The sequence below is a fragment of the Aspergillus brunneoviolaceus genome (assembly GCF_003184695.1).
Source record: "Aspergillus brunneoviolaceus CBS 621.78 unplaced genomic scaffold BO95scaffold_22, whole genome shotgun sequence".
Taxonomy (NCBI): Eukaryota; Fungi; Ascomycota; class Eurotiomycetes; order Eurotiales; family Aspergillaceae; genus Aspergillus; species Aspergillus brunneoviolaceus.
Genome location: NW_020290752.1, coordinates 364,394 through 385,974, shown reverse-complemented (window position 1 = coordinate 385,974; position 21,581 = coordinate 364,394). Strand labels below are relative to the sequence as shown.

The window sequence follows — 21,581 nt, the reverse complement described above, 5'->3', positions numbered from 1 at the left end:
CACTTTATAAATCTCGACGGGCACTACGGTTTAGACCTACGGGATATGGACTCCGGGTGCAACACTGGGCATGAGATCCTATGCTTGAGAGTTTCTCTTCTCTCTCTTCTATCGCTATGCACATCTTCTAGCTGTAACGGTCGTCATGGTACCTGGGGCCACAGATCTTCTGTCTCTCGGAGGTTCTAGGGCCTCAAGGCACAAGCATTTGCTATTTATGACGTTCCTGACATTCTGATCGGGTTACATCAAATTTTACAATTCTGGTCCTGGTATGATGCTGGAGTATCCTAGCACACCACGAACTCCGAGAAGTCTTCAATTGAAGTGCGGTGCGTCTCTGTGCTATGATAAAACTCCGCAGGTTACGGTTTCTGAGTCCCCACCCAATCAACCTGAAGTTTCTTTCTGGACCTTGAGTACCAAACCATTTCTAATACAGATTGGGTCCAGATGCCACCGCCAATATCACAAGAAAATGGCTCGCTACAACTTGAAGTCGTCTGGTGACAAGCCGAGCATGTCGAAGAGCTCAGAATAGATAGGGTGTTATCTTGCGCACATTGGACAGCTGAACCTTGTTCGCGAGCTGAATCGAAGCGACCGACCCCTGATGAGCTGGTTCCTGGATGCCCAGCTGTTGTGTCATGCCAGAAAAGATGCATTGCGTTCTCGCGCAAACAATGGCCATCGGAGATGCGGCAACGCAATCATGTGTTCAAGCGAGGCCTTTCTGTCTAGCAATGCCCGCGGATGGCATGTAATGGCGCTATAAGGACGCTACTGGTCTCCTTCATGCTGGAAGTGAAGAGTGGCTACTCTGTCGACGGCTTCGATGATAGCTAACGAATAGTCAATTTTAGCCCGCGGACCTGCCCGACAAAAACTGTCAAGCCCCAAGAGAAGAAAAGCAGAAGAGTCGGGGACAATTGATTACTTCCTAAGCCAGATACAGTAACTGACACTGTGTAAAGGAGAAGCAAGGAGCAAGCTTCCTTTGCCGGTGCCGGTGAAAAAAAAAAAAAGAAGTATCTTAATGGGAACAAAATAGGGCGAGATTAACAAATAGCAAGCGGAGAATATAAAGCTCCTCAAAGACGAAGTGGAGGGGATGATAACGAGGACCCTGTTGGAGATGAGGCGAAGGCTTACACCACTTTCGAATCTGCTTGCTTATCACAATGCGAGTTCACAATGGATGTGGTGCCGTCTCTCGCAGAGATTCAAAGCCCGGCAGACGAGGCTGCTTCATGCCGCGATTGAGTGAAATTAGGGTAAGTTTCGCTCAGCGACCAAATTTTCAGCTCGTCGCTCGGTTTCCGAAATTAGCGGACGAGAAGATAACCCTGGATGATGCGAATTGGATGGTGATTGTACTCAAGAACACTACGATTATGATGGCGGGAGGTTATGAAATACTTGAGTTCCACCCCAGGGCTTTCCATGTCTCTAGTATTGAGAAATTCGTTGCTGATTTATGAGACTTTACCACTTCAGCGAATTTGAGCCTCTTAACAGGGCGTTACCTATTTTGTGGACAACAGCATATGCAGCACCGCCACCACCACTGCCTACACCACAATCGACGGCTTGAATCTAGCCGCCGGAAAATGAATATACGCAGTTACTCGATGTTCTACAAAATTCAATCATGTCTAATCGAGACCATAAATCTATCGGATGTGTATGGTACCGCCTCATGAAGCCAGCAAACACTTGACGGGGAAGAACAACCAGACATTATCTGCAAGCTGACGGCAAACCAGAAAGACGAATCATGTGGTTCTTACGGTGCTGCGATGTTTCCTGGCTGAGAAGTATGGACCTGGGCATATACTTGACATATGTCACATTCGTCTCAATCCTGTCTTCCTGCATCTTTCTCGTGTATGAAGCATACGAGCTTGTTGCGTATCTGCCTGCGACAAGGCCTACATATGATACCCTTGCTATCAGGGATTTATTGAGCCAAATTCATCGACCATTGGCTCACCTTTGCGGTTCGGTCATAAGAAGATCAAGCAGAGACGCAAAGGTCATGGTGCTTACCAGAGCACTTCACTGCGCTTGCTTGAACTCCATACACTGTTTCGCTCAGAGTATTTCCACCACCATTGCAGTTGCTGCGTTCCATTTCTTTAATGCAAGCCTTGCCACCGATATCCGGGGGGTTGAACAAACGCTATATTCCTGGAATGTCATAGGAGGCGCCCTGCAAACGATACATCTTATTCTACACTGAGATCGACTAACTAAGAAAATTGATTTCTGAAATGGCAATATTGTGTGACAAGATTTGTCACCCCAAAACACCGCTTCTCGGTGCTCATCGAGAAACTTAGGTTGCTATTACCCGTCCGCGACTCCTGGTCCATCTCTGAAATGCGATTCGCTCGAGCGGACGTTCAAAAATTTCAAAATCAGTACAGGCCCTTGGAATCATTCATAGAGATACCGACCGACGTACCCGGCGCTTCTTGTATTGGGAAAGTGGACCGAATGCGTGGTACTGCCCGATAGGAACTGTTGCCTGGGATCGAGTAAGCCTCGCAGCTACTTTGGAAGTAACCAGCTTTACTCCCGAGCGATTCGATAAAAGCACTTTTCATCGGACGGCTACGAAACGAGTTCCTCGTTCGCTGTCTTTGCTTCTCTTGTCAAGGTCAATCGACCCTAACATCTTCATCCACTCATGCAATACTCAAAGGTCTCATCGATCACACGGTTCAACGAAAGCCGGTCTACGTGCTCTATTGCAGATACAGTGATAGCTGCCCCGGGTTGCCCTCTATGAAACCATTATTGACTCAAGCATCGGGGACCGTGTGATCGACCCTGGCGATTCTGGAGCACTGGTGTGGAGGGCCTGGCCTCCCGTTGGTCAGGCATCTCACTGCCTCCGGCCCCCAGTTAGATACTGTTCCTCAGATATCTGGAGCCCAAATCCATTCGTCTTTCACACTCTCATCAACTGGTGTGTGACGGCCGGAGCGAAGTGTGCACATCTTAGACCTTCTCGAATAGGTGTGCAACAGATGTCGCAGACGAAGAGTCCAGTGACCTTCAGGACGTTAAAATTTCGCTTGTCCAAGGCATTGGTTCTAGACGAATACAACCTGAGCACCAGACCCAGCACAAAACTAGTCCGACAAGTGTCGCATATCTATGCTGACTCACTGCCTTGGATTATGCGCTATCCGGGGTATGTGAAGCTTACCTATTTACAGCCCGCGAGAGAGGACTGAATATATTCATTGTTGGCTCAACAAGCTTGCTTCTTCGGGACCTGAGAAGGGCGGACAAATAACCTCAAATCCACCGCATGGCTTACCCATTGATCTCCCGCCATTTGTACTTCATGGCCGGATTGAACCCACATTCCTATAATCTACGCGGCCTGTCTTTAGAGCGAGCGTCTTTGGCCGTGACAAAAAAGTTGAACAGCGCTAGAGCAGCTTGGCGTAACAGACTGCCGGAACCAGAGACCCCATGGCCCAGATACGCTTGAATACCTAGTCTAGCCGCAGCAGCTCGTGTCCATTAGGATTCAAAAGCGTTTCTGGGGTTGAAAAGATGTCGACACGGTGGTTGTGAACATCGAAATCCTTGATAACAAGACTATTATCGCTTCTTGATCCATTTCAGGCATTTTCAATGCATCAGGGTATCTCTCGCGCCTCACAGTCGGTGTGAGCGAGAGATGTCTCTCGCCAGTACGGGAATATATTATGGAGTGACTAAAACCTAGAGTTTCCTCCATTCTCCAACTACCCTCTACTAATAACAGCCGGGGTAGCCGTCACCTGCGTTCTTGGGCCGAGGAGGTTATCCATCTATCATTGCGCATCATTACTAGGGCAAGCAACATGCAGACGTCAAAGCCTTCTAGATGCTCTAGATTTCTTTTCTGACGCCACTTGACCTTGACCTAGAATCAGCAACTACACAATTGGCTTAATAGAAGGTCAATGCAACAAGGGACACCCACTGTCTGTGGTTGAACGCAATTAGATCGACCTTCATACCATTGCCTTGAGATTTCTAGCATCAATTTCGGCAACATGACAGCAAGCACCTCAATCAATGCCCTCTTAACGATCGTGGCGTTCACACGAGAGCACCGTGACATGTACTAACCAATGGGTCTCCCCCGCGTCAAAATAAGCTCGGATATGGTAGACAGCATCATTAGCACCACCACCACCACCATGTATGCCACCGCCACAGCTGTGACAGTAGCAGCATAGTCCAGCCTATATTCCAGAGACATGCAGTGGTTATCACATCATAGAGCGTCCTATGTTGGCACATCCGCTTCTCCGCCGGGGCTGCCCCAGCAGCAAAAAAACGTGCAGAGGCTGCACAGCAGTAGCAGAAGTGGCACACCGGGGATATCTAAGATACCTTCTCATCTATCGATACTTGCTTAATTACCCTTCTGCTTGATCGTCGATGGTATCTAGTGACGCAGTATCTACTTGCTGCGCTGTGTTCTCCCCGCTGTATTCCCTCCGCTGATGGCTGCTCATGGGTCATGGTGAGGTAGGTGGTGGAATTCTCAACTGGCTGGAAACTGAAGATCAGGAATTCAGGCAACTTGATCATTACCCTTGTTGCTTCTGACTATCCTGATTTGGCGAAGATATGTATGGGCAAAGTCAACAACGAACATAGTTCTGATGACCAGAACAGCAAGACCAAGAGAAAGAGACACATGAAGACGATGTTGATGTCCTCGAAGAGCATTCGGCAAAGGTGGCACAGAAGGCAGAAAAGCCGTGCTACCAATTATCCCGCAGATTTTGATACGGAAGGCCGCATCTGACCTGAGCGCGCGTCCTGTCGGCGTTCCTGGGCAATCGGGCCACGTGATTCCAGCGGCCTTGTCACCTTGTTTACCACCTTGAACGTGGCTAGTTCTGATCACCAAGAAAGCCAAGGATACGTTTCAGCACCTTACCCCTGAGGCTTCAAAATCGTCGACACATCCCAATTGGCCTATGTTCGTCTTCAGTGTGCGCGATCTGCTCTTTGGTTTGCCCAGTACAAAGGATGTATGTCTTATGCGGAGGCCGTGCTGCGCATGCGAACCAAATATGGCCACTAAGCCATCAACATATCTTATGATCCGGAAATTCGGGGTGGCGCCCGTGGTGCACCGGCTGCAGGCCAGGAATGCAGAGGACGCCTAAGGGCTGGCCACACACGAGCCCGGGACACCAGTTCGCGGTGCCGCAGGCACAAGCGCGGTCCCGGCGGGTGCACGCCCGTGAGTCTTCCACATTTCCGCTGGCTTCGGCCGCAAGCTGACCCTTTTGCGCAGTCGCTGGTCGACGACTCAATTGAAGAGGTTGTCTTTGCGTTGGTGCGGGCCGTGGCTGCCGGCGAGGCGGACCGAGGCAGACGAGGTGGAGCGGCTATATCCCAAGGCCGAATACGCTACTAGGTAAGTATAGGCCGTCGACGTTCTGTATACCTCGTACGTCTCGTCGGCAGCCGCTGCCTGCCCTTCGCCCGCATCTTCGCTCCGTCCGAGCCCTCGCCGCATGGGTACTCGCCGGGATGCCCCTCTTCGCCTTCTTCCAAGGGGGTTGTTGTTGATTGGAAACTGTGGAGTTGGTGGGTTGGGGTTCGTTAGCTGCGGTCGTTCGTTTTTCTTTTCTGTGATTCAGTCATGTTGCGCCTTGTGCGCGCCCTTCAGGGCCCAACGTCGCCTTTTTCCTTGTGCCACGATCTCTCTAGTTGCTTGATGAAGTCAAAGATTTCGTCATTTAGCATGATGATTTTTGGACCTGTGAACCGAGCATTGCTACTGTAACAGGGTGTTGGGGACGGCTTGAAAGCAATAACTTTGCTATCATTGCAATCGTCTCGGCTTGTACTGCCCGCGCATTGGTGCTGGAACAGTTCGATCAAAGGCATGAATACTACTAGGTACACTCCAACCAACCGCTTCGGCCTTCCCGACTGGATGTCCGGAATCAGAAACCATTGTCAATATCATATCTGCTGGACCCCGAACAGACTAGACACTTACCATCTCAGCGACCACCACCAAACGCTCCTGTCACTGTGCCAATTGAAGAAACACTACAGTGAGCCGTACCAACGGTCACCACGCCGTCAGCCAACGGATGTGTTGGACATGCAAAAAGAAAGGACACGAAGAAAGCAAGTAGTCCAAGCGCCTTCCCGGAATTGGAAAGAGGTTGTCAGTGCGCCGCGTACGACCGCGACTCTTTTGTTCCGATCAGATATAAATGTTGATATTTCAGGGATGGCACATATCGGTCATCTCTCGCGTCTTTGCAAGCGAATCGAGTGAAGGCCGACGATCGACTACTGAGACTGTGGCTCGGCCGTAGCCGATCTGGCATGTGACCGCTGAGGCCGCAAGTAGTATTTGGCTTTGCTGGGTACAGAGCTTTATTGACACTGAGGCGGCAGGAGGCAATGAGAGGATGGTGCCTGCCTTACTTGGTAAGCTGTGCAATGGGCCGGGTGGCATCATATTCCTCCCTCCCCTCCTTCTTCCCCTCTCGTCCCTTTCACAAATGAATAGCCTCTTATTTGGGCCCAATATCAAGCAGTCTTTCATTCTTCCGGTTACCCTATACAGGGTGTAGTTATCGAATTCATATCATTCTTCCCTACTCGGCGTGGAAGCCTCATGTGGGTGGGACGAGCCGGGCTCCCAAAGTATGCCAATCGACGCTCATTCCTTTGCGTCATTCCTTTCAAAGTGCTTCCTATCATTCCGAATTGGTTATCGTCCCACGGTTCCTTCTTACCGTCGTTGTCGTTGTCATTTGCTTTCAGACACGCCTTGCTCTCTTACCGTGTGCTCCTTCATCAGCTGAACTATGGATCCTATGCGTGGGGCCGTCGTCTTCAGCGGGAAGATGGGCGAAGATGTTGACCTCTATTGCAAACAGTCGAGTTTGTTGTGGCGTGTGAAGACCCTTGATCACGAGGAACAGGACGAGGCCTTGGCTGTGGCTATTCTCTCAGGGCTGAGAGATGGGGCAGCAAAGTTCGTCAACACTTAATAATGTCGAGGTGGTCCGGAAAATCCTCGGGGAGCCCCTATGGGCCTACAAAGGCTGACTTCACTTTCCAAACTGAAGAGAATGGAACCCCGTGCACATTAAGGAATACGTCCTTGATTTCCTGAGGCATCTGCATGAAAACTACGGGTGGCTTCCAGACATTCCATGGATGATATGAAAGTGCGACCATTCCAGCGAGGAAATCAAGTCTATCTTATCAGTGTCCAAAAAATAAAAAAAAGAAGGATTGGAAAGCGCGGGCGGAAAGACCCGCTCAGCGACGATGAGCCACATTTGATGGCACACGACTCACACGACGCAAAATGAGGGTACAGCAGGCAGCAAATGCTGGACCATAATCTTCGGATCTTGGGCTCCAGATAACCTAGCTGCTCAGCGGAATTCGCTGCCCTTAGCTCCGAGAAACGCCTGCGATGTAGACCCAGGAAACACAAGAGCACAAACCCAGGCATGGTGATAGTGGGCAGTGGTCAAATGCCATTATTTGTCACGAAACTCGGTTTGTTTTTTCTTCCAATCAAGAGCAGGTATATACACGATTAGCTGTCACCAGATCACTTGCGACCTGGTCCCTGTGCCTTTCAAAACGTGTTTCGTTGCCTTCCTGGCTGGTCTCATTTCTCTGCTTGATGATAGGATTGATGAAATCTCCTCTGAACATACGGATACCTACCACTGCGCGATGACTCAAGTCAATCCAGCACTCGTTGTCGATGAGTTCGCAGGGACTGTCAGCTCCCCGCAGGGACTGTCAAGAATGAAAGTTTGCACAGAGGAAACTCCCCATCTGATCGATCAATGGGTGTAAGGTATTCAGTCAATCGGACCAAGTCTGAATTTCCTTTATTGTACTCCGTGACGCGCAGAATTGGGCGGGTCAGATTGCCACTCTGGGAGTCATTCAGGAAGATAATGCTCGATGGTACATGGCTCGGGCTTTAGAAGCTTACCAAGAAATAACAATATGTGTCAACGAAAATCGGAATCCAATCGCCAAGGTATGGCAGCGTCCCAGAAATATACTGAACTGACACTGCTGCTGCTACTATCACTATCACTAACAGCCTGATAATTTTACCGTGGGCTCTTACAAGCCCGACCCCAGCAAGCGAGGCAGCTGCAAACAAAATCCCTACAATCCACTGTTTATATTCTTACTTGAAATTTCCAGACTGCCTCTTCTATGATTTCTCTTCTTTTCTGATGGTACTTATCAAATGCATGCATATCGTTCCTGGTGTTCGGTAATGTATTAGCACCTGGTGCTTGAGGGTATTGAGTTCCTACTCGGCTTCCCTATGCGATTATCTTTTACAGCGGCTGTTTGATACTACGCATTGTTCATTCATGTCCTGAGGCTTGGACACTCGACGCTTATATTCTTCAGATCCCTACTCGTGTTAACCATACTGCTCATCTGCAGCCGCAAGAGCTGCACGAAGAGTATACCACATACTAACGTGACAGCTGCAACAATCGATCTGTTGGACGCGAGTCAACCAACATCCAAAGCAATTATCACGGAAACCTACAGTCATCCTACTCCAGCCAAAACGCCGTGGCTAATTGTATATTGCATTTGTCTTGAGAACGTTGTTATACTTACATACTCTCTTGGTGCCTGTAGCAGAAACCGAAAAGTTTTCTGGTGGATGGATAGCATACCCCGGGAGCTGGAGATCAATCGCAACCTTTGATGTGAGACTTGGAACTTTTTGTTTTCCTACAGTCCTGAAGGAGTCTCGCACGAAAGAGGGAAGTTTCGGACGGCGACTGCACACTATAGACTCTGTTTCTTGGAAAGGGGCGCCAGGGCTAAGATAGTAGCTTCGAAGACGCTCTAGCTGATCCACACACGGTGGATAAGTCGTTGTTCACCCAAGAACAGATTTTCACTCAGGATGCCAGAGACAAAGATCAGCGCTCGAGATTACTAGTCGACTGAGGACTCTTCAGAAAGACAACACCTTCCGGGCTCTGAATAAACCGGTGCCTGACCTCCATAAAGCACACTTCATACAATTGTCCATAGGGAACAAAATTGTTAGCAATCTCATGGTACATGGCGATATGGCTCCATCAGTACTCCGGAGCAGAGACTAGGTAGCAATACTCATGCTCATCATTCAGATGGTGTCAATTGAGTGGTGTAGAAGCCAAGGATCAGCAGTGGGTGAGTGGATGATATCATTGTCGATCAGGCAACCATGAATGAATTGCATCTAATCTCCGCTGCCTCCGCTGCCTCCGCCTCCTCCGCACTCTCCGCATATAACCTGCATATCCTTCATTTTCTTTTTTGACTATCTTCAACAACCTCAATGGAAGCTCACAAGACAGCCGTAGATGCGCTGGCCGCTCAAGTCAAGCGGTTCCACGCCCGTCAGCAGCCCTTCCGCATCTATCATGGCTCGACCAACTCCACGCGCCAGTCGCAGCACCACGCGCACAACACCATCAGCACCGCCGACCTCAACCATGTGCTGCACGTCAACGAAGTCACCCAGACCGTGACCGTCGAGCCCAACGTGCCCATGGACGCCCTGGTGGCCGCGACCCTCGAGCACGGCCTCGTCCCGCTGGTGGTGATGGAGTTCCCCGGCATCACCGCGGGCGGCGGCTTCTCCGGCACATCCGGCGAGAGCAGCTCCTTCCGCCACGGCTTCTTCGACGCCACCGTCCTGCAGATCGAGATCGTGATCCCGAACGGGGAGATCCGGTCGGCGTCACCCACCGGCCCGGCCGCCGATCTCTTCTGGGGCGCCGCCTCCGCCTTCGGCACGCTGGGCGTCGTCACGATGCTGGAAATCCAATGCCGGCGCGCGCTGCCCTTCGTCGAGCTCACATACCTCTCCACCGCCAGCATGTCTGAAGCCATGGACACCATCCGCGCCAGCACCGCCGACCCGACGATCGAGTACCTCGACGGGATCGTCTACGCCAAAGACCACATCGTCATCTGCGCCGGCAAGCTGACCGACACCTTACCCACGGCCACAGCTACATCCCCAGCGACATCCCCAGCGACAGCTCCCATCCAGCAGTTCACCCGTCCCCACGACCCATGGTTCTACCTCCACGCGCAAGCTCGCGCGCCTCGTCGCTCCTCCCCCTCAACATCACCCAACCCGCCTTCCCCTCTAAAAGACCTCATCCCCCTCCAAGACTACCTCTTCCGCTACGACCGCGGCGCCTTCTGGACCGGCCGCTACGCCTACTCCTACTTCCTGACCCCCTTCACCCACCTGACCCGCTACCTCCTCGACAACTTCATGCACACCCGCGTCATGTACCACGCCCTGCACCAAAGCGGCCTCGCCGCGCAGTACCTGATCCAGGACGTCGCCGTCCCGTACGCCGCCACCACCACCTTCCTGGACTGGTTAGATGCACCCGCCAACTTCGGCCACTACCCCATCTGGCTGTGTCCGCTGCTCGTGCGCAACGAAGGCGGCGGCCTCATGACCACCTCCGGGCGACGCCGGCCCCGCCCCAACACCCAAGCCACCCCTACCCCTACCACTACTTCTACTCCGCAGGATGAAACACACACCCAAGCTACCGCGCAAACTCCGCTGGACCAGGACAGGGACAAGGACGAGGCAACCGCCGCCGCCGACGAAGACGCCAAATACCTCCTCAACTTCGGCCTGTGGGCCCCCTCGCCGCACCGCGGGGACGCCTTCATCGACCACAACCGCCGGCTCGAGCGGAAGGTCCACGCCCTCGGCGGCAAGAAGTGGCTGTATGCGCACGCGTACTACGCCGAGGCGGAGTTCTGGGAGATCTATGATTGGGAACGGTACCGCGGGTTGCGGGAGAGGTATCAGGCGGCGTATTTGCCGGATCTGTGGGAGAAGGTGAGGGTGAGGTTGGGGGAGACGCAAGGTGGGGAGGGGGCTGGGTGGGTGAAGTGGGGGAGGGGGTTGGTGGGGAAGGTTTGGCCGGTGAGGGGGTTGTATGGGGTTTGGAGGGCTTGGTGGGGGGGGGAGTATTATTTGAAGGGGTAGGGACTTTTTGTTTCTTTTAGGTGAGGATAGCTTGGGGCAAGAGGGACTGGACATTGTGCAAACGGGTATGTATATATCAAGGAATTCATTTGGAACAAGTATAGTAAAATATCATCAGGTCATTAGATGTTCAATGTGTCGAGACCGGTGCTAGCTATCTTCCAATCATGTCTGTCAATGTCCAACTTTATCAGAATGTCTTTTCTACAACCAACCACCAACGTTTAGTGCTGTCGCTTGAGCTCCTTTCTGAACGCCTCCTCCTGCTTCACCACCTCCAACGGAAGCATGTATCCAATGCCAAACAGGACGAACGGCGCCCACTTCCACCGGAACGGGTTCACCACGATGCAGAACACGAACCAGTAGATCAGCTCGGTGTAGGTGAAAAAGTCGAACGCCCCGACGGGCGACATCTTCTTCATCAGCCGGGTGAAGTCGATCCAGGTCTTCATGCGGCCCTCGCTCGGCCGCGACAGCGGGTCCGTCAGGAACATGAGCAGAAAGCGCGTGTAGATGCCGATGTGCATGTTGCCGACGGTGCCGATCGCGTTGACGTAGGTGCTGTTGTTGGCGCAGATGCTGGGGTACTTGGGCGGGAAGGTCTGGAGGTACCAGCTGGGCGGCGAGTAGGGCTCCTCGAAGGCGTCGCCCGGCAGGAACGAGAGCGAGGGCCGCTTGAAGCCCGTCGCCATGATCACCACGTCGCCCGGCACGAGGGCCTCGTGGCCCGGCCCACCCTTGGGCACGCCGCGGCTGCGGAAGTTGAACCGGATCCCGTCCGCCTCGGCCGAGACGATGTCGCCGCGCAGCCAGCGCGCCTTGCCCTGGCGGATCTGCTCGAAGAGCTCCGAGTTGGCCATCGGGGTGCCGGTGAACAGCCCGCCCGAGGGGGCGATGTCGGACAGGTCGCGGTAGAAGAACTTGCGGAGGAGCGATTCGGGGATCCACGAGAGGGAGGTCTCCTGGCCGAGGATGTTCATCGCCAGCAGCGACTGCACGAACACGTTGCGCGGGATGACCCATTTGTCGGAGCGGGAGAGGACGTCGATCTCGGCGGCGTGGTTCTTGACGGCGAACTCCAGCGCTTCGATGGCACTGGCGCCGCCGCCGATGATGAGCACCTTCTTGCCTTCCACGGACTTGCCGTCCAGCTCGGAGGAGTGGTAGATCTGGCCCTTGAACTTCTCCTGGTCCGGGAGCGGGGGCATCTTCGGGTCCCCGCACACGCCGACGGAGGCAATGATCCCGTCGAAGCGACCATACTTGGACTCGTCGTTGTTGATGATCCATCTGCCGTTCTTGGTCTGCTTGACCGAGGTGATCGGGGTGTTGAAGGTTGTGTGCTTCTGCAGGTCGTAGCGCTTCCATAGGCTTGCGATCTGTTCTTTGATCTCTGCTTGTGTGGGGTAGGCGGCGTCGTACTTCACTGACGGGTGGAACCGATACATCAGGCTGTGGATTTGCAGAGAGGATGTCGAGTTGACACGCTGGGGGGTCGGGTTAGCACGTTCAATTGCGCGGGAGTGCGAGGAATCTTACACTCCAGATACCTCCAAGGCCCTTGTCCTTGGATCTGGCTTCGAAGATCTCGACATCGAACCCATGACCGACGCAGTGTGCTGCCGCTGAAACTCCGGTCAGACCAGCGCCAATCACGGCAATTCTCTTCTTCGGGAGGCCATCTGTGTCAGTCGTCGGCTTGGGAGGATTCGGGGCAAAGATCCAAGTGATCAAGTGCTGAAAAAGCATGTAGAAGACAGTCCATGTCTGTAGGAATGGGTGCTTTAGAAACGCCGATATGGAAAGTCCTGATTGGTTTTTTTCCGCCATGGTAGGCAGTTGTTCGTAGGCAATGGGAGAGAGGGAGGGTTGGGTGCCACTCAAAAGCAGCTGGTGAGGTAAGACGCGAATAAGTTTCTTGACTGCAATTAATTGGGATGAGAGAGAACGACTGGAGAAGCAGGAACCTTTTCAATGGGACTCGGACTCGGAAGGGAAGACGATGATGATGATGATGGGGGCTTGAAACAGCCATGTTCAAAGCATGACGTAGTTGTGGATCGGCCATTGTGCGAAGCATGTGAATGCGGGAACCACCACACACTGCCCACTGAGTTCTTCTCCGGATGAAAGAGCCATGCACTAATGACTGCCATTACATAATTCCCGCATGCCCATCAGAGAGAGCTGGCCTTGTTCCTCTTCGGTTATCTGTCCCTTCATTCATGTTTTGCGTGTGAGATCCCGGGGTCCTCCGGCTGGTGGGACTATCCACTCCGAGCCAGGTCGCTGGATGCCAGGACCAGGAGTCCTTTGAGCGTCTCGTGGAATTGACTATGTGAAAGTTGACTCTATTCGCTTGGTATGTTGTGACACCATACGGCTTCCACGTGGTTGTGTAATCCCGATCTGAACGGTCCGTCCGGCGACCACCTTAATTTCCTCCCAATGGTGATCATCTCAATGATGCTGGTCTCAATTAAAGTGACTTGAGAACGACTTTGCTCAGAGAACACTCCGAATGCAGGTGTCTGCAACAAAAGCTCCGACTGCAAGGATGGTGACGGGCTATGGCGTACATAAATTGCTGATCTGTATGTTTCTACCTATAGCCGAGATTATCTCAGCAGGCCCAGCCCCTCCGGATATAGAATAATCGCCTTGGAAATAGCTTGGAGTTGTATATTTTTCTAATCTATATAACCATTTATTACTTACAATTGAAAATATATACAGATCCATTGATATATCGACTAACTAGAACGTTCTTTCCCACACCTCAAGTATGAAATAGTGCTGAAATCGATGAAGATCCAGCGCACACCACCATTCTTGGATAAATTTGCATTGCACACTGCGATTCTTTTCGGCTTCAAAATGGAGTATTTTTGATGGTTCTGTACATTCCCCCAATTGACGACAGTACACTCTATATTTCGAATGGAATCATCGGCTCCATCATAACGTCTGATTTGCTCGCACTGCTGTTAGAGTCTCACCCGAGATCAAAGGTCCACACCAGCCATACGCGTCGCACCGACATTGTTCATATCGAGGGCAACTAGATATCACCTTAGCCAGACATATTCCTCTGTCTCACCAGGAATTGATCCTAATGTGCGTGCATCACTCACTATATAGCCTCCATTCCGAAGATGATGTGCCAAATCTTTTCGAAGACCCATCCAACTCCAAAACTGTCTGTCAGCTTTGTTTCATCCGCCCAGCGTAACATACGCTCGTAGTCGGATCGGGGCCGTTGAAGAATTCGCGCCCGGCTAACAGCAAATTGAGCACAACAGACATTTCCAATCTGCTCTGGAACTTGGTCGGCAGGAACATCAAGCAGTACTTGGTACACCTCGGCAAAATAGGCGCGGATATCATGGGTTTTTCTATCGAGGTCTGACGGGCTCCACGGCTGAACACTTGTTGGACAGCCGGGATCATGCTCACATCGGAGGTTAAGATAACCTCGCGCATCGACAGCCTCTAAGCGGAGATTGCGCAAAATTGGCCCGGTATGAGGGCCAAATAGGTCATTATGCCACTGGTCATGATCGGAATGTACGAAGAAGGTGTAACTTGGCAGTCTGTCGTAATAGTCGATTATAAAGGAGAGGTAGGCGGTGGCCTCGCGACCACGAATCGTACGTGGAGTCAAAAGATGAGGCGCCGGCTTGGCATCAGTGGTGTAGACAAATGGAATTGTCCCGCTGCCGCGAACATCGTCAGCCAACACAAGAACAAGTGGCAATTGGGACCTTAAAAGTGCCATACTGATCCCTACAGTATTCCAGCACCCAGTTTAGATCTTCATGCTTCCTCGCTGCTAATACCAAGCCGATCTCATTCGTTGCATTGTTATAAGTGTCTGTGTATCTGGATATTTGCTCATGCACGGGGTTGATACCATCTGTCATGGATTGGTAGTCAGCACAATATCACGGGCAGAAAAGGCCGACTGGAACGTGGAGAATTACCACGACCAAGGTACCACGAGAGACTGGAGACCACAAGCAGAGCCAAAACTCCAAAGGCGGCAGTGCGGCGTTTGGGCCAGCGGAACTGCCGTCTCTGCAACATCAAAGATGGAGGTCTTTGCAACTTGTCAAACAGCATACCAAAAATGAAAGCACAGGTGGGGAATTGTGGGCCGATAAGGGAAAGGGGGAGTAGGCCGACAACAGAATCAAATGTGTTGTTTCTCACCATCAAGGAAAATCGGTTGTTGTTAATCCCAGCGGGCACTCTTAAGCTCGAGAGTCGAAAAATAGATGTGGGGGAGGGCGAATAGACTTTACCAATTTCGAAAGACGCTTGCGCGAGATTATCCAGCGCCTGTCAAGACATTGGAGTTCATAGTCGAAGTAGCAGCGGAGATTACCCGATATCCAATGACCCTATGTAGTATCATGGATATAGCCCCAATCCTGCTTATTTTCAGCCGCACCTCGAGGACGATGTTAATCTCCTAATCCATCACTGCCCTGGAACTGTGTAATGTAGTTGGCAAGCGGGAGGATAGCGCATGCAAAGGAACACCTATATCATATTTTCCGCATTCTACACCCGTAGTAAAACCGACCTCACCATAGGTTTAATAGCTGCGGCTATTAATAATAGTAAATTGTGAATGTCCCAAGTATCGGATGATCGTTCGTGGAATGTCTTGTCCCAGGACTCTCGGCAGCAGTACTCAAGTGTCCGCAATAGAGCAACAAGCAGCTATCCTCAAGTCATCGCTATAGTGTGAGATGGGTAGAGTATAGTTGTAAGGGAACCTTGAAGTTGACCCCGACTGAAGATGGCCGCCAAGCCTCAGCACAGATCTCCCGATTGAGCCTAGTGTTCAGCTGCGGCGGTGGGAGCTTATCCATCCCATCCAACATTCTGCCGCCGTTCAGACCTCCGTTGTTGCTCCAATTCATCCAAGCTGCGTCCCCGGCCTCTACCTTCCAGACCCTAGTTCAGGATCTCGTCATTCTCTTCGCCGTCGCATCATGTGTGACATTCGTTGAGTTGCCTTCCAAAACATCTCCCGCACGACATTCATGACCGTCGCGTCGATAGCGAATCCGTGATCTTCGGCCTGCCTCGCTTCCCATTCCTTCCACGACGGACAAAATGGCCACACCAACCCTGGATCGCTTCTTAGCGAGCGTCGCAGATATCGTCAAATCCCGCGATGGAGCCAAGCTACAGGACTTTCTACAGATTGAGCCTCCCCTCCCCGATGTCTATCGGCAGATGACCAACGAGCTACGGCAGCACCATCCTTCTGGTCCGCGGGAAACAGATCTATTGCGACGATGTGAAGGATTGGTTCCAAAGTCCAAGGGTAGCTCCTGGACCGCTTTTGCGACTTTCATGAAGCTTTACTGCACTTTTCTACGAGATGTAAATGTCGATAACTTGCTCGAGACATACGATCTTCTCAAAGGACTCGTCAAGTATGCATTGCATTTTTCTCCGGATCACATTCGCAGACACTAACCTTACTGCATACAGTCAATGTGTTCTTGCATTGGGTGATAGTCAAATGGGCGTTATTGTCTTACCGACCGTTCTGTACCTCTCAAAAGTCCTCGCGAAGCTGGCCATGGGCCTCGACCGTCGTCCCGAACTGATTGCACACCTACTCCGACTCGACGGCCGTTCAAACCAGGATGAGACTGTGGAGAAGGTGACACTGGTGGAGAAATCGGCAAACGTGGTTCGGGAGGCCTTCATCAAGTGCCTCACAGACCGAAGTGGTACGCCAGGGATCCATGGAAAGCCCGAAGGCAAGCGCATTGGTATCTACTTGATGGCCAACCTCTGCCTGAAGCTACTTTTCCAGGTAACATCAGGCCGTGAAATTGGCATTTCGTGCTCTAACCATGACTATACAATAGTGCGGCAAACTTCGAAATGCGGAGCAAATGTTCGCGAGTATCAGCGCACAATCCCCGCCCCTTAAGTACTTCCCGGCCTCCCAGAGGGTGACATACCTATACTACCTCGGGCGCTACCTATTCGCCAACAACCTCTTCTATCCTGCACAGATTGCCCTACATGCCTCGTACGACCAATGTCACCATCAAGCGCTAAACCAGAAGCGAGCCATCCTCACCTACCTGATCCCATGCAATATCATCTTGGGCCGATTCCCCACCCTCCAACTGCTGCAACGTCCGGAAGCCGAGGGACTGGCAGAAAAATTCATTCCGATCTGCCGCTTGATCGCTCGTGGCGACTATATCGCCTTCCGGGAACACCTGGCTGTTGGCTCCCCCGAGACAGAATGGTTTGCGCGTAAGGGGATTCTTCTTCCGTTGCGTAACAGATGTGAGATCCTTGTGTGGAGGTCTCTTTCTCGTAAGGTTTTCATTCATGGTGGTTTTCACGGTGATCCTCAAGGCCAGAGTCGTGGACCGCCCCCATTCTTATACCTTAGCAAACTTGAGGTTGCTGTTCAGTGGATCCAATCTCAGCATACGGTCCCAGCGCAACAGGCTTATGGTTTCTTCGCCTCTCGACCCGAGCTCGATGCACAGGCTGGAAACAACCGTGTTGGTTCCCAGATAGTATACAAACCACTAGACTGGGACTTTGAAGGTGTAAACGAACTTGATGCGCAAGAAGCCATACCTGGACCCAGCCTGATAGCCAAATATGCTGATTACCTGGCACCTGATGGGTACTTCGATGCTCAAGGGCAATGGCAAGCCAATCCAGCCGGGAACCTGGTTGATGGCCAGCCATCGGCAGATTACAAGCAATTTGAGCTCGACCCCTACGCCAGCCGCCCTGACCTTGAGCCCGAAGAGGGGAAACCTACTTTGATGATGCGGGAGATTGAGTCAATTCTAGCTTCCCTCCTGACTCAAGGCCTGATGCGCGGTTACCTGACCCACAAGAATCCCCGTTTAGCCATCCCGGGCGCACGCCTTCGTGGAGCTGTGCCTACCGGGTTTCCCAACGTGTGGCAGACAATTTACGCCCGAGAAAGTGAAGATGACAACGTTCCAGGCTGGGTTCAGCCTCCAGCCGCGGCAGCGATTCCTACGCCTGGCGGAGGAAGAGTGGTCAATCTCTCGGGAGCACGACCTGTTGGCGTTCAATGAAGTACGATTTCGGCACACTTTCCGTCACCACATCGACAAGCTAGATCCCTGTATATAATCATCCCGTTTTGTTCTCGCATTATACCAACTAGACGACTTTGAAACACCTTGAACCCGAAAGGCAGAGTAATATGAGATTCAGTTAATATAGTTACACTGATAATGAAGCCGAGTCTCGGAGATCCGAACTCCCGAGCACCGACCATCGCATATCGAGCAATTACGGCCGCCGAATCTCGATCTCCGAGGACACGTGCGCTCGGAGCATGCGCTGTGATTGAGAAGGAGAAGGATCAGACGTTGACGCTCGGGATCGGGCCCGCGATCTCGGCCATATCGCAACAGCCGAGCCTGTGATCTGCAACTAAAGCCGACCCGACTGTAGGCGGGTTCCTGCTTCTGCAGACTTTCTGGATCGAGTCCAGACGGTGGGCGATTCCGCAAGTAGCATGCGTAAGCACACATGAAGGATAAGATTAATTCTTGTCTGCGGCCTGCGGATCCTCCCGGTGGCTCCGACCCACATTATGCAGTTATCTTCATGAGAAATCTTTAGTACAGCCGTACGAAGGCACTTCCAATGGTCACACTAACTACTCGAAACGATGACGACGACGGACGGTCCTTACTGCCGAGTTGCGAGACAAATCCGCGGGACAAGCTTGATGGTATATAAGGAGGGTTGTATCCAGACATCCTCTCGTTCAACAGCCAATCTCGTCCTCATTCATCCTCTTCTCAGTGTCAGAACGTGGGCGAACAACCTTTCCTCATGCACGTCATCTCCACCCTGGCCGGCCTGACAGCCGTTGCACCACTGGCAGCGTTCGCTAGTCCTTTGGCACGATCTTCCATCTCGCAATTGCCAATCATCAATACCACCCTGGGTGATGTGCAGGGTCAATACTCACCTTTTCGTGGCGGTGATGTGGCTGTTGTCTATAAAGGAATTCCTTTTGCCGCTCCCCCTACAGGAGACAATCGCTGGAAGGCTCCTCAACCTGCCACATCGTGGAGTGGTGTTCTCAATGCGACTGAGTTTGGTCCTCAGTGTGCCCAGACTATCAGCAGTGCGGGTATCTTCAGCAGTGGCAAGACTACTACGAGCGAAGACTGTTTATACCTGAACATCTGGACGCCCAACTACAACGACACCTCGGACATCACATCTAAGAATCTACCCGTGTACTTCTGGATCTATGGTGGTCGGTTCGAAGGAGGCTCGGGAGATGTGCTGACCTACGATGGCACCGGTCTCGCAGCCAAAGACATCATTGTCGTGACCATCAACTACCGTCTGGGTGCATTCGGTTACCTTGCCCACCCCGAGCTTTCCGCTGAGTCCGGCCACAACAGCTCCGGCAATTACGGCATACTTGATCAGCAGGCTGCGCTGCGTTGGGTCCACGAGAACATCGCCAACTTCGGTGGAAATGCCAGTCAGATCACTGTGGGCGGACAGTCTGCCGGCTCTGCCAGCGCCCTCGACTCCATGTGGAGTCCTCTGAACAAGGGTCTGGTGGCGGGTGTCATCGCCGAAAGTGGTGCGCGTGGCCCTCACGACCCTATGACGGGTAGTGCAGCAACCAGCTACCGTACCAAAGCTGCTGCTGAAGCCCAGGGCGTTGAGTTCCTCAAGGAGTTGAATGTTACCAGCCTTGCTGCGGCCCGTAAGGTTTCTACAGAAACGTTAATTGGATACGACTCGCTCAGCGACACCATCTTCGAAGGCACTCAGTTCCAGAACCTGTCCAGCTTCTTCATGGAACCGCCCATGTGGCGCCCAAACATCGATGGCTACGTCCTCCCTTACGGCTACGGCGAGTCGCTGTCTCTTGACGCGCACCTAGACGTGCCCATCCTCACTGGAAACAACAAGGATGAATCGGGCGCCAGCCCTGACCCAGGCTTGACCGTCGCCAGCTACAAGGAGCTCTACACCGAGCTTTTCGGGAACAACGCCAGCCAGTTTTTCGACCTCTACCCCGGTCAGAGCCTCGCCCAGGCGAACAACAACTCGAACGAGTTCTACCGCGACCTGAGCCGTGTCGGCACCTGGCAGTGGTCCGTGGACTGGGCCGCCGGTGGTGCCAAGAGCCCCGTCTACACCTACTACTTCACCCGCAGCCCTGCTGAAAACCGCGACGAGGGTGCGTACCACGGCTCGGAGCTTTGGTACAGCTTCAACAACATCCCCTACTCGGACTACTCCAACGTGACCTGGTACCCTTACGATTACATTGTCGAGGAGCGCATGTCCAACTACTGGGCGAACTTCATTCGGACCGGCAACCCTAACGGGGATGGACTGCCCGAGTTCGCCCCCAGCACCAAGGACAAGCAACAGACGATGTGGCTGGGCAACTCCTGGGGATCAGGCCCTCTTTCTGCTGACGACTCGCGGATTGTCTTCATGGAGGCTTGGTTGGCGACGATGCCTGAGTGGTAGTTTGGGATGGTTCATCGCTATCTGATGGGTTTCTGGTGGTGCAGTGACACTGTGCGATGCTTTATGCTAGGTATTGTTTATACCTTAGTGGTCCGAGTCCTTGAAGGACACGGCACTTTCGCTTCTTGACATTCTTTTTCCTGTATATTACTACGGCAGCTTCTATACTTGGACCTGTGTGGTTTTATCTTTTATTTAACCCCGTTGTACAAAATAGAGATCACAATATAGTATTTACTTGAGGGTAACAGCTAACCAACCAACCAATTCCAAGAACCCAAGTCATCATACACCAGCTTGTTTCCTATACTCTCCAACAAGATTCCCACTACATGCATCCATCACCGCCTTAATACCTTGTACAAATCTGTTATAGAACATGGCCTAACAAAGAAAGCTTTTTTAAGCCATATCCTCTGATAGTATTCTACGGAGTCGTTTGAGAGCTAGTATATGAATTAATAGAGAACTTCGAGTAGAGATATGCGTGTACTGTTTTCGAGTTCCCGGTCAAAACCAATGAAGAGGTCGTGTATAAGCAACTGCATGACTGAAGGGTGTGCAATATGGAACGATTCTCATTCCCAATGCCTTAGAGGTTCTCACTCTCCTAGTGGTCCTAACCCATTGGCCCTGGGCAGCAGTCTCTCGTCGGCAACAGCAACCTCTCGCTCGTAAAGGCTCGTCTTCCTACACAGCGGCCTATCACTTTTTATACAGATTCGTATGGCAAGTTTTTGGTAGCACTTTACAAAGGTAAGCCTCGGTGGGCGTCATCTGAATCAACAGATAAACAGATTTCACGCGTAGATTTGGCCTCTGTCATGCTTGCGTTAATGAGAAAAATGACGGATATACATATCTTGTGAATAAGAGAACGCATAGATGTTGAAGTCTTGTTGACAGAGAAGTGCGTAGATCTTGTGGAGACACATCGGCT

At 52.0% G+C, this 21,581-nt stretch overlaps 5 protein-coding genes across 5 annotated transcripts; 3 read left to right on the top strand and 2 right to left on the bottom strand.

The window, feature by feature from the left end:
- Positions 1-7,214: 7,214 nt before the first annotated feature.
- BO95DRAFT_472503 (FAD-binding oxidoreductase) lies at positions 7,215-11,080 on the top strand (the record flags this gene model as incomplete). Its single annotated transcript, XM_025589656.1, has 2 exons — positions 7,215-7,229; positions 9,407-11,080. 2 exons carry the CDS (start codon positions 7,215-7,217, stop codon positions 11,078-11,080), a joined length of 1,689 nt encoding a protein of 562 aa, XP_025443804.1.
- Positions 11,081-11,157: 77 nt separating this feature from the next.
- BO95DRAFT_441420 (FAD/NAD(P)-binding domain-containing protein) lies at positions 11,158-12,720 on the bottom strand. The gene has a single exon (XM_025586169.1). The coding sequence runs from the start codon at positions 12,529-12,531 to the stop codon at positions 11,305-11,307; it is 1,227 nt and encodes a 408-aa protein (XP_025443803.1). The 5' UTR covers positions 12,532-12,720; the 3' UTR covers positions 11,158-11,304.
- A 1,321-nt stretch (positions 12,721-14,041) lies between these two features.
- BO95DRAFT_359440 (DUF3431 domain-containing protein) lies at positions 14,042-15,169 on the bottom strand (the record flags this gene model as incomplete). Its single annotated transcript, XM_025582444.1, has 4 exons — positions 14,042-14,144; positions 14,218-14,799; positions 14,864-14,999; positions 15,049-15,169. The coding sequence occupies 4 exons, from the start codon at positions 15,167-15,169 to the stop codon at positions 14,042-14,044; spliced, it is 942 nt and encodes a 313-aa protein (XP_025443802.1).
- An 857-nt stretch (positions 15,170-16,026) lies between these two features.
- BO95DRAFT_441419 (uncharacterized protein) lies at positions 16,027-18,539 on the top strand. Its single transcript, XM_025586168.1, has 3 exons — positions 16,027-16,536; positions 16,595-16,925; positions 16,981-18,539. Exons 1-3 carry the CDS (start codon positions 16,211-16,213, stop codon positions 18,190-18,192), a joined length of 1,869 nt encoding a protein of 622 aa, XP_025443801.1. The 5' UTR covers positions 16,027-16,210; the 3' UTR covers positions 18,193-18,539.
- On the top strand, positions 18,519-20,837 carry BO95DRAFT_441418 (carboxylesterase/lipase family protein). The gene has a single exon (XM_025586167.1). The coding sequence runs from the start codon at positions 18,965-18,967 to the stop codon at positions 20,639-20,641; it is 1,677 nt and encodes a 558-aa protein (XP_025443800.1). The 5' UTR covers positions 18,519-18,964; the 3' UTR covers positions 20,642-20,837.
- The last annotated feature ends 744 nt before the right edge of the window (positions 20,838-21,581 follow it).

Coding starts and splice junctions, on each gene's coding strand:
- BO95DRAFT_441418 (XM_025586167.1), top strand. CDS start 18,965: ATGCACGTCATCTCCACCCTGGCCGGCCTGACAGCCGTTGCACCACTG.
- BO95DRAFT_441419 (XM_025586168.1), top strand. CDS start 16,211: ATGGCCACACCAACCCTGGATCGCTTCTTAGCGAGCGTCGCAGATATC. Junction 16,537..16,594: donor CTTCTCAAAGGACTCGTCAA/GTATGCATTGCA, acceptor TACTGCATACAG/TCAATGTGTTCTTGCATTGG. Junction 16,926..16,980: donor GCCTGAAGCTACTTTTCCAG/GTAACATCAGGC, acceptor ACTATACAATAG/TGCGGCAAACTTCGAAATGC.
- BO95DRAFT_441420 (XM_025586169.1), bottom strand. CDS start 12,531: ATGTATCGGTTCCACCCGTCAGTGAAGTACGACGCCGCCTACCCCACA.